This window comes from Neofelis nebulosa, chromosome 9, assembly GCF_028018385.1.
Source record: "Neofelis nebulosa isolate mNeoNeb1 chromosome 9, mNeoNeb1.pri, whole genome shotgun sequence".
NCBI classification, from domain to species: Eukaryota; Metazoa; Chordata; class Mammalia; order Carnivora; family Felidae; genus Neofelis; species Neofelis nebulosa.
In genome coordinates, this window is record NC_080790.1 from 117003062 (window position 1) to 117020134 (window position 17073).

Consider the following 17073-nt stretch of genomic DNA (forward strand, 5'->3'; position numbering starts at 1 on the left):
TTTAGTGTCGTTGTGTTATCTGTAGATGTCATGCTTGTGCTTATGTCTCTGGTGCTTTTTAGTGTTTGCAGCATTCCACTCATAGAGTCCCCCTTTAGGATCTCTTGCAGGGCTGGTTTAGTGGTGATGAACTCCTTCAGTTTTTGTTTGGGAAAGCCTTTATCTCTCCTTCTATTCTGAATGACAATCTTGCTAGATAAAAAGTCTTCTTAGCTGCATATTTTTCCTGTTCAGCACATTGAATATTTCCTTTCATTCCCTTCTGGCTTGCCAAGTTTCAGTGGACAGGTCTGCTGCTACCCTTATATGTCTATCTTGTAGGTTAAGGCCCATTTGTCTCTAGCTGCTTTCAGAATTCTGTATCTTTGTATTTTGCCGTTTCATAATGATATGCCATGGAGAAGATCTATTCTTGTTAAATCTAAAGGGAGTTCTCTGAGCCTCCTGGATTTGGATGTCTATTTCCTTCCCCAGATTAGGGAAGTTCTCAGCTATAATTTGTTCAAGTAAACCTCTGCCTCTTTCTCCTTCTTCTGGAGCTCGTATGATATGGATATTATTACATTTCCATCAAGTCACTTAGTTCTGTAATTCTCCCCTTGTGGTCTAATATTTTCTTACCTCTCTTTTTCTAAGCTTCATTATTTTCCATAATTTTATCTTCTATTTCACTTAATCTTCCCTCTGCCTCTTCCATCCTTGCTGTCACTGCATCTAGTTTATTTAGCACCTCATTTCTTAATTTGTTGTGACTATTTCTTAGTTCCTTGATCTCTGCAGCAGTAGATTCTCTGCCATCTTCTAAGCTTTTTTCCTTCCTTCTATGCTTTTTTCCAAGCCCAGCTATTAATCTTATGACTATTATTCTAAATTCTTGCTCAGTTATATTGTTCATTTCTGTTCTGAGCAATTCTCTAGCTGTCATTCCTTCCTGGAATTTCTTTTGAGGAGAATTCTTCTATTTTGTCATATTGGCTTGTTTTCTGTCCCTTATGTGTTTTAATAGGTTGTTATGAGTCTTGCTGCTGTGAGCACTATTATATTAAAAAGGGGTCATAACACTGTCCAGGGCCTGGCCCTTCAGGAGGTGTTTTTGGAGTGTGTTTCATGCTCTCTGTTGTTGAGGCTCTGGTTGCTTTATCTCCCTACTCATAGTGGTGGTTTGGATCTTCCACCAGGTGTGCTTTGATTTGTTCGTTGAAGTGTCCCTGGAAAAAATTTTAAAAAGGGGTGTGTATGGTGGTGGAAGAGGCCTTATCCCATATAGAGAGAGAAGTGATGGGTGGGGAAAAGGAAAAGAAAAAAAAATTGACCAGGCAGAGAATCAGAGAAACTATACAGCTTAGTCCAGAGACCGGGGGGTGGGGGGGGGGGGTGGGGTGGGGGGGTAAAGGAGAGACAGAAGAGATGTAAAAAGAATAGATTGAAAATGTGTGCTTAAACCAACAACCAGAATAACCAGACTAGAGAAGGGAAGAAATAAGAGGGAGAAAAGGGGGGATATATATATCCCCCCACACACACACAAAATAAGAATTGATCAAGAATCAAATCAAAGAATACAAAAACCACTGGACCAATATCTGATGGGGCCTTGGAACCGGTGCCTGCAATGATCTGGAGGAGGGACTGTTTGGTTAAGTCAGTGTCAATCTTGCTCTGTTACATATGCAGTTACCAGGTACAGAGGGATGTGGTTTGGTGTATGTGGGTCCCACCTCCACTGTGGGCCCGTTGTCTGTTCCCTGAAACCCCACCTTGTTGGTGATGGGGAGAAAACTGGCAACACCCCAGCCTCTCCTCCCCGGACCAGGTGTCCCAAACCACTTTGTTCAGGCCATCCTGACAGTGCCACACGGGCGCAAGCAGGCCACTTTGTTCTGCTCCACAGTCTCCTGCACCTTCCAGGTGCTTGGGTGGGATTAAAACCCGGATCCTGCTCCACGCACCCTGGTTCCTGGGAAGTGCCACTCCACCCAGCCTGTCAACTGAGGGCCTCTGGCTCCTCACAGTGCTGAGTGGGCACGAGTGCAAGCAGCCACCTATGTCCCCCTCCACCATCTCCTGTGCCTTCCAGGCACGTGGCTGGGATTCAAACCCCGATGTCTTACAGGATCCCTTGTCCCAGTTCCTGGATACTGTCACTCTGGGGTACTGTCAGGTACAAAGGACCTCTGGTTGGTGTGGGGGAGGGGGGGCAAGGGGTTCATGGGCCTACAGGGTCTTTTGTCCTTGGAATGGCTATTTGTCTTCTCATAGCACTCAAGGGAAAGGGTTGTTCTCTCTGCTCCTGAGAGGTAGCTACCTAGCTCAGGGCTGGCTCCCCACCTCCCACAGTTAGAAATTGGTTCTTTCTCCATTTTTTTCCATTCCCCGGTCCATGGTTTTTCTCTTATCCAAATACAGTCCTACATTTCCACAGCCTGTCTTTCTCTTCCTTTTGTCTCTTCACAGAAGGGGATCCCTCCCTTCTGTTCCTATGCCACCTGTTTTATCTCTCCCAGTTTGCAGTCATGCACCTATGGCCTGCTACGTTGTCCCTGTGGGCCCCTGGAGATGTTTCTGTCACTCTGTAACCCAGATTCCTAGAATTCCAAGTCTTCTGGCCTCAATACTGCTGTGTTTGAGGGACACGGGAACTTTGGGTCCCCCTGCTTCTCCACCATGTTGACCACTCTCCAGTAACATTTTCTGTAATTTGAATCTAATTTATGGAAATAACTTGAGTAGCCATTTAGCTTCAAGTTTGAGTTGAATAAGAAAGGTTGTCTTTTGTGCTATTCTTTCACATAGATCTAGATAATTCATTGAAGCAGTTGCTTTGGGAATTTCTGTTGGCATTTAACTGATTGGTTCACATTTTACTGGAATATTGTTAGTGAATGTCCCTGTATTTTTCATATTGGGCAATAACTTTCTTGTATAGTTTATCAGATAGATGCAAAAATTATAGTAGAAAATAATAAATACTGTCAAATGCTTTGACCTGTGTACCATTAAAGTTTCTATCGTTAAACTCTTGGGGAGGTCATTTCGCCCCTGACCCCAAGTTTTAGTTAAGAAATGTATATTAGACTAATGATTCCCATCTCCAGAGAAGCTAATGTCTGGTCTTGGTTCTGATACTTAATAGTTATGTAACCTTGTGCATGTCACTAATACCTTTGAGCCTCAGTTTCCTTAGCTGTGAACTGAGGTAAACAACAATGTGAAATGCCCAGAAGAGTTTAAATTTCATCATGCAGGCATTAGAGAAGTATTTGAAAAGTACTGACATGAGCACATCTGTTTTAGGAAGATAATCCTAGAAGTTGAGGGGTTGCTGAAGTGAGGTTAAAAACAATTGTTGGAGACCTTTGCGGTAGCCCAGGTGATGTGATACTGAGATTTTTCAGTTTCCTGTCTTACAGTTTACCATTTTTATTCTTTTAATTTACTATAGTAAATTAAGTTTCAGGAAGTAGTGCAGTGATCTATTTTTTAATATTGGGACTGTAACAAAAGTTTTATGCAATGTAAACTGAGATTTGAGCACTTAATTTCTCCTGTTCAGGCTTCGCAAGTGACCCTCACGCAAACTTTTAAGTTCTGTTGAATTTGTCTTTTTATGTGTAAAAATTAAGATGATAATTCCTATCTCACAGGATAGTCTTTTGAGTATTAAAATGAAAATGTTTTGGGGTGCCTGGGGGCTTGGTTAAGCATCCGACTTCCACTCAGGTCATGATCTCATGGCTCATGAGTTGGAGCCCTGTGTCAGGCTCTGCTGACAGCTCAGACCCTGGGGCCTGCTTGGGATTCTGTGTGTCCCTCTTTCTCTGCCCCTCCCTTGCCTCACGCTCTCTGTCTCTTTCTCTCAAAAAATAAACATTAGAAAAAAAAATTTTTTAATGAAAATGTTTATGTGGCAGACACATAGCCAACACTGTTAGTGTTAGTTTCACTTACCTCTTTTATTTCCACATTTAAAGTTTCCTACAATGTCTCTAGTGGGGTTGGGTGGGATTATATGGCAAAATAACTTTGAAAAGTTTGAATCCTGAAATGCCACTGAGGGCAGATGGTTTCCTTCCTGTCAGGCCTACGTTGCTTTGTTCTAGATTTAATCAGTTTCAGAGGTCCATAAGAGCCTCTGAAGTACAATGGTGGTCTTTGCAAAATTGTTTAGGCTTTTTTCACCTTTTCTCAGGCCAGAAATGTGTTAAAAATAAGGGTTTTATATTTTTCTGTGGCAATCCTGTGATTAAATATTGCTCTGTATTAAGTACTTGAGCTTTATAGTACATATTAATCAGAGATAGGTCTGTGCCCCGCTTGATTGTTTTCTTTTCTGAAAAAGACTTTTTAGTGTTTACACTTAGATGTCTCACAAACATCTCAAATTTTATACATTCATTATAATACTCTTGATTTCCTGCCTATGCCACCCCCCCTCAGGCTTTTATCCCAGATCTTTCCATCTTACTAAATGGCATATTCTTCCATTCAGTTATTATGTGAATTATCCTTGCTTCTTCTTTTTTCCAACTTCCTCATGTAATCTAATCATGTTGGTTCTCCTTAGAAAATATTTATTCCCCCCCGTATTCATGTTCACCATCCAAACCACTGTCATCTCTTGATTAGATGACTCTAGTAGTCTCTTAACCCCCACTTTTGTCTCCCTATCAATTTATTTTTCCCACAGCAGAATTATCTTTGAGTATTAATCTGATTATCACTGTATTCTCAGTGCCCCAAATAATATCTGATATATATAGTAGGCACTCAGTAAATTTGTTGAATAGCACTCTTTTTTTTTTAAATGTTTGTTTATTTATTTTTGAGAGAGAGAGAGCGCGTGTGAGTGGGCTGTGTAGGGGCAGAAAGAGAGGGAGACACAGAATCAGAAGTAGGCTCCAGGTTCCAACCTGTCAGCACAGAGCCAGACACGAGGACTCCAACTCACGAACCACGAGATCATGAGCTGAACTAAAGTTGGACGCTCAACCCAGGTGCCCCAGAATAGCACTCTTACTTAAAGTTCCTCAGAGGCTCCTTGTTGCCTACTTCAGTAACATCTCTTGCAGTTTTTTTTTTCTTTCTTTGACAGATATTTTTTTTTGATACTGCATATTGATATGAAATCTCATCAAACTTTATTATACCAAATGTTCCAAAATAATGATGAAGTTTTGGTTTATAGAATGTGCATACATTGTTGGGAGTACTAACCCAGCAGCTGGCTTGCATGCTACCAAAAAGGCATATAAGTATCAAAGGAAAGAAGTGATGTTTGTGAAGTCAGGCGATTCATAGCTGCCACCTGGGACTGGACCTGCTAGGATGCCCAGACTGTGTATGCTTTGGACTGTATATTGAGTTTCTTGGGTAGCTGCTATACAAACTCGTGTAGCAATACCAAACGTCCCTTAATCTTGGTGGGCACTGACATTCTCTGTGCTTAGCTGCTAGAATAGATATTTAGGTAGTAGAATGTTTCCATGGCTGTGATCACCTCATTTATAGGGGAGCAACGAGTTGTCAACTTGTGGGAACCATTATTAGGTGCTCTACTAGATTTGAATCTACTTGTTGCACCTTCCAAGGGTCTTGGACAAGGCTATTTTTTGGCAAAGGTAACTAACTCAAGGGTGAAGATGAAGGAATCAGTCAGTATCTTAAGATGTACTTTGTAGGAAGCTCTTGCTGATAAGAGATAGGAGACACTAAAAACAATCCTAGTTTGCAACTGTCTTCCTCTGGTGACTTTCAGCATGCTTAGAATAAAATCCAAATTCCTTATCTGGGCTTATAAAGCTGAATGTGATCTCACCTCATTTACCATTCTTCCCTGTTTGCTATATTTCCTCCAGATATGCCAGGCCTTTTTGCTTCTCTACAGATGCTCTCTTCCCACTTCCAATCTTCTCAGGGCAAACTCCCTGTCATTTAGATGTTTGCTTAAAACTGTTTCTTCAGAGACTACCAAATTATATTCTGTCACATTAGCCTGTTTTTCAGCACAAGGACTTATCTCTAACTAGGATATTATCTCCCTGAGAGTCAGGGCCTTTTCTATACTGTAAACTGCACTATTTACAGTTGAGAGCAATTATCTGGTACATGTTAGGGATTCAAATATTTGTTGACTGAGTTTGTTGATGTGCTTTATAAAAAAAAAAAATTAGAGCATGAGAGCATGTGAGTGAGGGCAGAAGGGGAGAGACAGAGAGAGAAAGAGGAGAGAGAAAGAGAGAAAAAGAATATCCCAAGCAAGCTCCATGCTCAGCACAGAGCCCAATGCTGGGGTCATTTCCACGACCCTGGGATCATGACCTGATCTGAAATCAAGAGTCAGATGCTCAACTGACTGAGCCATCCAGATGCCCCTGATGGTGTATTTTTTAATTGACTTCAGAGTACTGAGACTATTGATACTGACATTGGGGAGTCTATTAATAGTAATTTGGGTGAATGATGTGGGGGAAGTCCTATGTTCATTTACTAGGATGGAAGGAAATACAAAGGTTATGAGTGAATAAAATTAGTAAGTATTTTAGACTAAAACTGTTTCTCTGAGTAAAAGTAATAATGTTCTATGTAACCTTTATGAAATTAAATGGATTTGAAGGATGAACTAACATCTCAAATATTTAAATATTTTCTCCTTTATTTTGCCTAGTCATTTCAGCAAAACTTAAAGAAAATAAAAAGAATTGGTTTGGACCAAGTCCTTATGTGGAAGTCACAGTTGATGGACAGTCAAAGAAGACAGAAAAATGCAACAATACGAACAGTCCCAAATGGAAGCAACCCCTTACAGTGTAGGTTTGAAAGTATTTTCTACAGTGTATTTAGTTTAATAAGTGAATAGCAGTGAAGCTTTAAAAGTTTCTCACTTGTTTTCTTTGCTCCTCTTCTCATGTTTCTGTTTTTCTTTCTCATCTATTCCTAGGACTCCTTTCTCTAGTCCCTTTTTTGTTTCTCTTTAGATATTTCTGTTTTTCCAATCTCTCCTTTACCTTCTCCAGTTTAATTGATGGTGGTATCATTATTGCTACCGAACAGCATCTGGAGAGCCCGTGGTTATGGGCCTAGAAAGATTCTTAACAGCTCTTTCCTTAAATTAGGGTTGAAGTACAGGGCTATGAATAATTTTTAAAAATAATTTTTTTGATGTGTGTTTGTCTTGTCCTTCTCCTTCTCCTCCTCCTCCTCCCCCTCCTCCTCCTCCTCCTCCCCCTCCTCCTCCTCCTTCTCCTCCTCCTCCTCCTCCTTCTCCTCCTCCTCCTCCTCCTCCTCCTTCTCCTCCTCCTCCTCCTCCTTCTCCTCCTCCTCCTTCTCCTCCTCCTCCTTCTCCTCCTCCTCCTCCTCCTCCTTCTCCTCCTTCTCCTCCTTCTCCTCCTTCTCCTCCTTCTCCTCCTTCTCCTCCTTCTCCTCCTCCTCCTTCTCCTCCTCCTCCTCCTTCTCCTCCTCCTCCTTCTCCTTCTCCTCCTCCTCCTCCTCCTCCTCCTCCTCCTCCTCCTCCTCCTCCTCTTCCTTTTCCTTTTCCTTTTCCTTTTCCTTTTTGTTTCTTTTTCTTTTCAAGTAGGTTGCATGCCCAGCCTGGGGCCCAGCATGGGGCTTGACCTCATCACTGTGAAATCAAAACCTGAGCTGAGATCAAGAGTTGGATGCTTAACCAACTGAGCTACCCAGGCAGCCCTTGTTTTTGTGTTTTTAATCATGATGCCCACACAGAACCTACACAGGGGTTTTCTTCCTTTAAAAAAAATTCTGTAACTCTGTTTTTATGTATGTATGTATGTATGTATGTATGTATGTATGTATGTATGTATGTTTATTTTTGAGAGCGAAAGAGAGAGAGCTAGCAGGGAAGGGGCAGAGAGAGAGAGAGGGAGACACAGAATCTGAAGCAGGCTCCAGGCTCCAAGCTGCCAGCACAGACCCCCATGCAAGGCTCGAACTCACAAGCCGTGAGATCATGACCTGAGCCTAAGTCAGACACTTAACCAACTGTGCCACCCAGGTGCCCTATAACTCTGTTTTTATACTTAGCATACATACATACTAACCATACATAGCATGGTTATCTCTCTAGCTGCATACATATAGATCTAGCATACCTTATATAGTTTAATAATATCCCTTAATATGAATGGACTGTCGTGTATTTTATAAGTTCCCTGTAAATCTGTTGGTTTCTTGAAGTTTATTTATTTTTGAGAGAGAGAAAGTACAAGTGGGGTTGGGGCAGAGAGAAGGAAAGAGTGAGAATCCCAAGCAGGCTCCATACTGTCAGCACGGAGCTTGATGCAGGGCTTGAACCCATGAACCGTGAGATCATGACCTGATCTGAAGTCGTACCTTAACCTACTGAGCCACCCAGGTGCCCCTAATTAGTTGGTTTCTAATGTTGTGTTATTACGCAGCATTGCAGTATATACATCCATGTGCCTGTCTATATGTTGGTGTTATTTATTTTTTTTAATTTTTAAAAAATGTTTATTTTGAGAGAGAGAGAGCAGGGAAGGGGCGGAGAGTGAGAATCCTAAGCAGGCTCCGTACTGTCAGCACAGAGCCCCAAATGGGGATTGAACTCACAAACTGTGAGATCATGACCTGAGCTGAAACCAAGAGTCATGCACTATATGTTGGTGTTTTTATCTGTAGGATGAATTCATAGAAGTAGCATATAGCTCATTTTTAACACTAAATGACAAATCACCACATGTTGGTACTGAGCACTCATTGAAGACAATTATAGATTAATTTTAGTGTTTTTACTAAAATGGAAGAGAACATGATTTATCAACAAATGGATTTCAAGATAATATAGCATATTTAGTTTGGGGACCAAATGTATATTAAAATGGAGCTCAAAATATAACTGGTTGTCACCACATCAAATATACAAAAATTCTTTTTATTACATAACATTTGGAATTCTTTTTTTTCATTTTTAAATTTTTTAAAACATTCTTTTTTTTCTTAAGTTTATTTTTAAGAGAGAGAGAGAGTATGAATAGAGAGAGTGTGAGTGGGGCAGGGGCAGAGAAAGAGGGGGACAGAGGATCTGAAGCAGGCTCTTGAGTGGCAGCTGAGAGCCCAATGTGGGGCTTGAACTAGTGAACTGTGAGATCATGACCTGAGCCAAAGGCAGACACTTAACCAACTGAGCCACATAGGCGCCTCCTAACATTTGGAATTCTTGAATTTTCTTCCCTTAGAGAAATAAACCAGTGACTAAGGAAAAGTTTCATTTCTAAATGGTGAGATATTTGAAACTATAAGCTGTTCACATAGTACATGCTGATGTGTATTGTATTTATTCCTAATAAATGACAAAACAAATTGGATATACCTAAATTGTTTTTTAACATGACTTTTATTTTTATTTTTTTAACATGACTTTTGGATTTCTAGGGTATCTGGATGTACTTTATGATGATTTTGAGCAAATAAGTGAAATTTGAGAAGTATCCTAATGCTTATCTGTATTTATTTCAACAAAGTTTCTTAGACTTTGTTTTTAATTAGTGGTCTATTAGAGATTGAATCTACATTTAAAAATATATGAGCAGATGTTTTTTTAAAGCAAATGAAATCTGTAAAAGATCACCAGTCTCTGTAATGACGAGAGATATTTAGCAGAATAACTGAGTATTGACTGAATACTCATCAAGTTTCTCCCAACTGCTGGCTCTGCTCACTAGATGTGCACCTTGAGGCTCTTTAAGCTGATAATGATATGAACTCCTTAGTGGTTTAAAAGTTAAGAAAAAAGAAACATCTCCTTGTAGCCTCTTAAGGTAATACTATTGTTGATCCTAGATGTTTGGGGGAACTCATAGCTCAAGTTCTGAATTTTTAAGTTGTAGCAGATTGGTCTGCAATGTTTACATGGCTTCTGTTGTGGGCATTCTCTCTAGAATTGAATTAATTTCGATAAGACCATCTTTGAGAGTATACTTTATCCTCTTTCAAATGAAAGTAAAATTAATAATTCCTTACATTCCATCCCCATTTAGTTTGTTTAAACTTAAAATGGTGGTGAAAATATGATAATGAGGGTAATAGACATAGGTAGCCTTCTGAGAAAGAGTTTATTTGTCCCCCCAAATTTCATCACCTTTTAGAATGAAGTATAGAGAAATTCAAATATTTCTAGAATTTTTCTTTCATTTTCAATTTTTTAAAATGTTTTATTTTTGAGAGAGAGACAGAAGGTGTACAAGTGGGGGAGGAGCAGAGAGAGAGAGGGAGACAGAATCCAAAATAGGCTCCCAGTTCTGAGCTGTCCGCACAGAGCCCAACATGGGGCTTGAACCCACAAACCGTGAGATCATGACCTGAGCTGAAGTTGGATGCTTACCTGACAGAGCCACCCAGCCGTCCCTAGAATTTTTCTTTATAGCATTGAACCATACCATGGCAGATAATAACAGTGTTCCTGTTTTTCTAATTGGTGACTTTGAGAACACTTTGTATGCAGTTTAGTGCAAGTTCAGATTTCCCAAAATTTGTTTTGGAAATTACCATTACAGATAGTATTCTTCTCCTCCTCCTCCTCCCCCTCCCCCCTCCCTCCTCCTCCTCTCCCCTCCTCCCCCTCTCCTCCTCTCCCCCTCCTCCTCCTCCTCCTCCTCCTCCTCCTCTGTTTTCAGACCTTTGTTCAAATTACAGCCTGCCACTGACTAGCTGTGGAATGCTGGGCAACTTACTTAATTAACTTCTCTGAATAGTGGTTTCTCTATCTGAAAATGCAGGTGGTAATTCCCATCTCTTAGGGTTGCCGTGAAAATGAAATGAAATCACCTCAGGCTCACTATACTACCTGACATAAAGTAAAGATTTAATTTATAAATTAACTTTTTATACTACTAAAGTAAGACAAGTTTTCTAACAGTTTGTAGCATGATGAGCAGTTTTACTTGTGTTGGTGATATATGCATGAAGTTGCCCCTGTAGTTCAGCCACAAATGAAAATGACAATGTGAGCATGTAGCATTCAGATGTTTTCTGTAAGATTACAAAATAGGGGCAATATTGATTGTACAATAAACTGTAAGAGATACAGTCAGAAGATTTTAGACATTAAAATTTAATTGTAATTTATTTAGAATCCCACTGTGATATTTTAATGAAAATAATAATTTTTTTTTTAACCTTTCTTCACTTTTAGTATTGTCACCCCTGTGAGTAAATTGCATTTTCGCGTGTGGAGTCATCAGACACTGAAATCTGATGTTTTGTTGGGAACTGCAGCATTAGATATCTTTGAAACCTTAAAGTCAAACAACATGAAACGTATGTATGTAAAAGTAACAGAAATTGTGTTAAGCTATTTGTTTTTCTGCAAGAAATACATGTGCAAGACGTGCAGAATGACTATGTTCACTATTTGTTTTTAAGTTTGCTTGGTTATAATATTAATGAGGAGAACAATCTTTAGCTTTTTTAAAATGTATGTTTATTTATTTTGAGAGAGAAAGAGAGAACCAATGTGTGCATGCGTGTGCACTTGCAAGCCTGAGTAGGGGAGGGGCAGAGAGAATCCCAAGCAAGCTTTGCATTCTGAGCCCTTGAGATCATGACCTGAGCTGAAATCAAAGGTCAGATGTTTAACTAACTGAACCACCCAGGTGCCTCGAATTTTGAATTATTTAAAGCATTCTGAGCAACCTTGGTTTAGCCATTCATTTTTGACCCAATATTTTTTAGTAAATTTAGTAAATAGGTGCTTATTAAAATATTATAACTCAATTATGGAAAACTAAAGAATATAGAGATGAAAAATGTAATTCTATTTCAAAGACATATATGATTAATATTTTGACAGGTTGTCTTTTCAAATGCTTTTTTAAAATTTCCTAATTTTAGATGGCTGTGGTTTTATTTGTATGTATATATATTTATATGAAGATATATAAAAACTTGAAACGTGCTTGTTTTGATTAATATATCATGATTTTAAAACATAGATGTTTTTCTACCCCTTGACTGTCTAAAACATACTTTCTAAATCTCATTTAGGATTTAAGAGATGCAGTCCATTCTTAACTTATATGTTTTCACTCAGTAAAATTCAGGCATGTATTGCTGAATAATCCCGCTGGCTTATTTTCTGCAAGGATGGAATGAATATAACAAATGAGATGATTGAGCTATTTAGTATTTTACATTATGGATATTAAACATTAGCAAATTTTGTTGTTTTTTTAAATGTTTGTGTCAAAAGTCCTGAAACCTCAGAGAAGTATACTAAAAACAATTTATATACACAAAAATGTAATTTTTTTCTGACATTCATTGTTTTTAACAGTTAAGATGGCTTAAAGAAAAAAAAGTGACTATTTGTTCTGTAATTATATTCTCTTACAGTTGAGGAAGTAGTTGTGACTTTACAGCTTGTAGGTGACAAAGAGCCAACAGAGACAATGGGAGACTTGTCAGTTTGTCTTGATGGGCTGCAGTTAGAGTCTGAAGTTGTTACCAATGGTGAAACTACATGTTCAGAAAGTAAGTAATCACTTTTTATATAGGCTCTTTAATGATTCTTTCTAATGTTAGCCACCATAGATGCTGTATGTAATTATTGCTATTCTTTTTCACCTTAAAGAAATTATTTCTTTTTTTAAAAAGAGACATTGAGGGGCGCCTGGGTGGCGCAGTCAGTTAAGCGTCCGACTTCAGCCAGGTCACGATCTCGCGGTCCGTGAGTTCGAGCCCCGCATCAGGCTCTGGGCTGATGGCTCGGAGCCTGGAGCCTGTTTCTGATTCTGTGTCTCCCTCTCTCTCTGCCCCTCCCCCGTTCATTCTCTGTCTCTCTCTGTCCCAAAAATAAATAAAAAACGTTGAAAAAAAAAATTTAAAAAAAAATAATAAAAATAAAAAGAGACATTGATTATTTTAAACATTTTCCTTTTAGTGCATTGTTTCTATGAATAAAACATTTTTCTATAAGTTGAAAAGTTGCAAATCAAAGTTGAATCACAGTTGATTCTGTGTAATGAATTGATTTGTAAACTATTTATTTTGTAGACCAGTGATGATAATTATTATGGCAAATGATGCCATACCCTCTCCATTGCCAATGGCAGACATAGTTTGTCTGTAGTAGTATCTAGTTGAGTTTAAATTTGACTTGAAATCCTTCTTAGTACTGTATTAGCCTACCAATACAAGCTGAAATCCATTTGTCATTCCTTTTCCATTTCTGTAGGCTACATTTACAGAGGTATCTTTGTGTTATAATAATGACAAAACCAATTCATTATACGTATACCAGCATAGCTTACAATTTATGACCCACTGGTTTTTGTTAAAGGAAGTAATAAACATGAACTAATTAAAAGAAGTTTGGCACCTGGATTAGTGCCTATATAGCTAGCATGCTTAATAAAAGTACTTCTTAGTGGATTCCTTTTAGATTTTTCCATTACTTACAAATGTGCTAAGCAAATTTTCACTTGAAATGTCGATTTAAGAGTCCCCAAGACAAAGAGCAGATTAGTGGTTTTCTTGATTAGTCTGACAAAGTTCTTTTTGTTTACTTAGAAACTACATTATGAAACCTTTTGCAGTTGTCAGATGCTATTCTTCTGTTTCTGCTTTGGAAGACTTCCTACTTCCTCTTTAACTCATGATCTTTTTTAATAGCAGGACCTTCAACACAGTCCTGGTGTATCTTCCAGATTGTTTCTTTGAGGTTAGTGAGGGTGGAGAGAAATTTCTGAAATGGTCATACTGCTTCAGAGTTGACAAGTTCATTTTAATTGACTACTATTCATAGGAACTCTGTAATAGTCAAATTTTTCCATAAATTGAAATACTAGAAAATAATACACAAGTTAAATTTCATTTTTATATTGCTCTACACTCTGCATTTATAGCTGCTAAAGTTTTTTACCCCCTACAAGTTGAAACTGTTACTAATGAAAAATACTTAATAATTAACAAAGCATATCCATTTTCATATTTTAAAGTAGACTCTAAATTGTATATTTATACTTACAACTTTATTGTTTATTGCCCACAAAAGTGAATATTTCTGTTACCAGTTTTCCACTCAGGTAAGAAAATAATTGATAGAATTTAACATAATTATTTGAAGTAGAGATTTTAATTGGAAAGTCACAGTGTATTTTAGGATTGGAGTTGCCAGATAAAATAGCTGCCATTTTTTTAATGCTTGCCATGTGCCAGCCACTATGGCGATGTGTTTACATATATACTCATTTAACCATCGTAGCTTTAGTAAGGCACAACCTGCATTTTGCATATAAGGAAATTGAGACTCTGATAATTGAAATAATAAGTCCAATATCACACCAATTAGTATCATGCAGAGTCAAGATTGAAATACAAATATTTGTTGATGTTTCCTATTCTTTCCAATTGATTCACACTTAGAAACCGAGAAACTTTGAATCAAGTCATGAGTTGTAAGCAGACAAAATCTGGTCTAGTTCACAAGCATGCATGATGGGAACTACACTTAGATTGTTCTTTGGTTCCATTTCTGTAACTTTAATTATAAACCAGAAATGAAAATAAGAGGTTACCACTAAAATTGAATTTCTAGCACCTGGCATAGGTTGGTTGGATAAGAACTGGGGAGGTAGGGGGGTGAGGGGGATTGCTTTTGTATTTTAATAATTTTCTACTGTTAAAGATTTTTAGATTATTTTTTTCCCCTGAGAATGTTAGAGGTAGTGTTTTGTTTTAAAAAATTTTTTTAAGATTTTGTTCTTAAGTAATCTCTATACCCAACGTGGGGCTCAAACTTACAACCCCAAGATCACACATGTTCTACTTACTGAGCCAGCCGGGCATCCCAGTCAAGTTTTTTTGTGGAAGAACATGTAGAATGGTTCTTAGAAGAAATTTGTTCTTGTAGACTTAAATATTTTTGGTTAATTTTTAAATAATGTTTATGAAAAGAAATCACTGAATTTTAGTATTAAAAGTCACCAAATAATAGCTTGCTATAAATGTAGATTTACTGGGAATGTTGGATTTTCCTGATGAGACAGTATTATCTCTTTGGGTACTTAGACATTTTTGGCTCATTGTTTTTGGTGGATAAATTTTTTTTAAATGACAGTTAAATAAGTAAACCTTTTTCAAGTGAAACAAAATTTACTCAACGTGTTTGTTTTTTCTTCATGCTTATCTTCAGGCTTTATTTGAAAACTAGAGAGCTTTATATCCTCACCCCACCTTCCCAACCCCATGCTGGCTCAGAGAACAAGGTTAATATGCAACTGAGCATCTTAGTTGTAGTTGTCACATTTTCTTTGATATTCTTTCTTACTTCTCTGATTTAGAAAATAACTTCATAATTTGTCCTGGTGTTTTCCTCTCTTTAAGTACAGAGTTGCCTTTTATGAATCTCTAGGAAGAATCCTTTATTAGTTACACAGATTTACTGCTTTAGCACTCAGATCTAAAGTCAGTCAACAAATCGAGTGTGGGCAGTTCATATCTGCAAGAACTTCCCATTCATCTGTTTTTACCTCTTGGGCTGCTGGTAGTGGTAGATCATTAGTTTAATACCTGTCTTCCTAAATATGACCTCCAGTAGGAAACACTGAAAACCATTACTGTCAAAGACATTTTTCCTAAAGACAAATAAAAATCTATTTTACTTTTAAATTTATGATTATAAAATAAGAACATATTCTTGTAAAGATCTTTATTCTTTACCATGCATACTCTGGATGTATTTAAAATTAATTTGGAGATAGGTTTTGGCATATGTGACCTTTGGTTCTTAATATGTATGTTCCATTCCATTTTGACTGTATCTCATTCTTTCTTTCATTAGACTCTAGTTTTTGTGGTTCCTTTTAATTTTAATGTAAATCGCCATTTTATATGAATGTATCTATAATGTTTTCTTATCAGTATAATAAACTCTAAGAAACTAGCTTAAATTTTTTGCTTTACCAAATATTACTTGAAATTACTGATATCAACTGGATCTGGGTACCAACTAATTATTTTATGGAGATAAACTTATTTGACTTATCTTTGAATGTTTTTGTATATATGTTCAAATATTAACTAGTTTACCCTCCTCAAAAAGCCAGGAAAACTTTATTTCCACTAGTTCTACTTTAAAAATCCAAATATTAAGGCTGTAATACAGTCATTGGTTTAGAGTAAGACTTTGCTGAATTCTTCATCCATTTATACAATTTACAAAGTATTTTGACTTATATTCTCATATATATTACATATATTCTTATATTTAACATGTGTAATACATAAACCAGCATAAATTATTCACCCATAACTGCTACACACCTTAGAAATTAGAGCATTAACAGTCATTATATACTCCTGTATTTTCCTCCCTAGAAATCTGTCTTTCCCCTACAGATAATCACTACTCTAAATTTTGAATTTATCATTTCCTTGCTTAAACATTTTTTTATCACCTGTGCATGTCCCTAAGCAGTCTATTACTTGCACTTTTTCTTGAGCTCTATGAAAACAGATTTTTGCCTTTTAAAATTTATCCATAGTACTTCTCTGTAATTCATTTATTTTTGTTGCTATATGATAATCTGTTAGGTGAATATACCACAGTTTATCCATTTTTATGTCAAAAGACAATCTGATTTCTTTTCAGGTTTTGCCATTAAGAACATACAGTCATAATTGAATATTTTTGCGTTTAGTCATTTATATGTCTCCTGGTACAGTTTGAAGAGTCTGTGTGGGATATATACTTGAGAATGGAATTTCTCCTATATATTGATATGATGCACTTTCAGTTTTACAGCATTTATTGTTTCTCAAATATGTCCTTTTTTGTTGTGATTCTTTTGAGGTACAATTTACATAACATACAACTAACCTTATAAAGTGTACAATTCAGTGGCATTTAGTATATACATAATGATAGTATCTACCACCTCTGATTTCAAAACATTTTCATCACCCCAGAAAAACAAACCATTGTCCATTATATAATCACTCCCCATTCCCCACCCCCAACCCTTGGTAATCTCTAATATGCTTTTTGCCTTTAGGGATTTGCCTATTCTGGATAGATCATAAAAAAGGAATCATATAGTA

The 17073-nt window shown here is 37.3% G+C and overlaps 1 protein-coding gene across 4 annotated transcripts in view; it reads left to right on the plus strand.

Annotated features, from left to right (window-relative positions):
• ITCH (itchy E3 ubiquitin protein ligase) overlaps positions 1-17073 on the plus strand; it is a 143674-nt gene that overhangs the window by 55079 nt on the left and 71522 nt on the right. For 3 of the 4 annotated variants that reach the window (XM_058685351.1, XM_058685350.1, XM_058685352.1), the window contains 3 exons: positions 6665-6806; positions 11168-11292; positions 12367-12504. In XM_058685351.1, the coding sequence (XP_058541334.1) occupies positions 6665-6806; positions 11168-11292; positions 12367-12504 (405 nt within the window). The remainder of the gene's footprint in view (positions 1-6664; positions 6807-11167; positions 11293-12366; positions 12505-17073) is intronic. The other variant, XM_058685353.1, reaches the window with a different exon arrangement.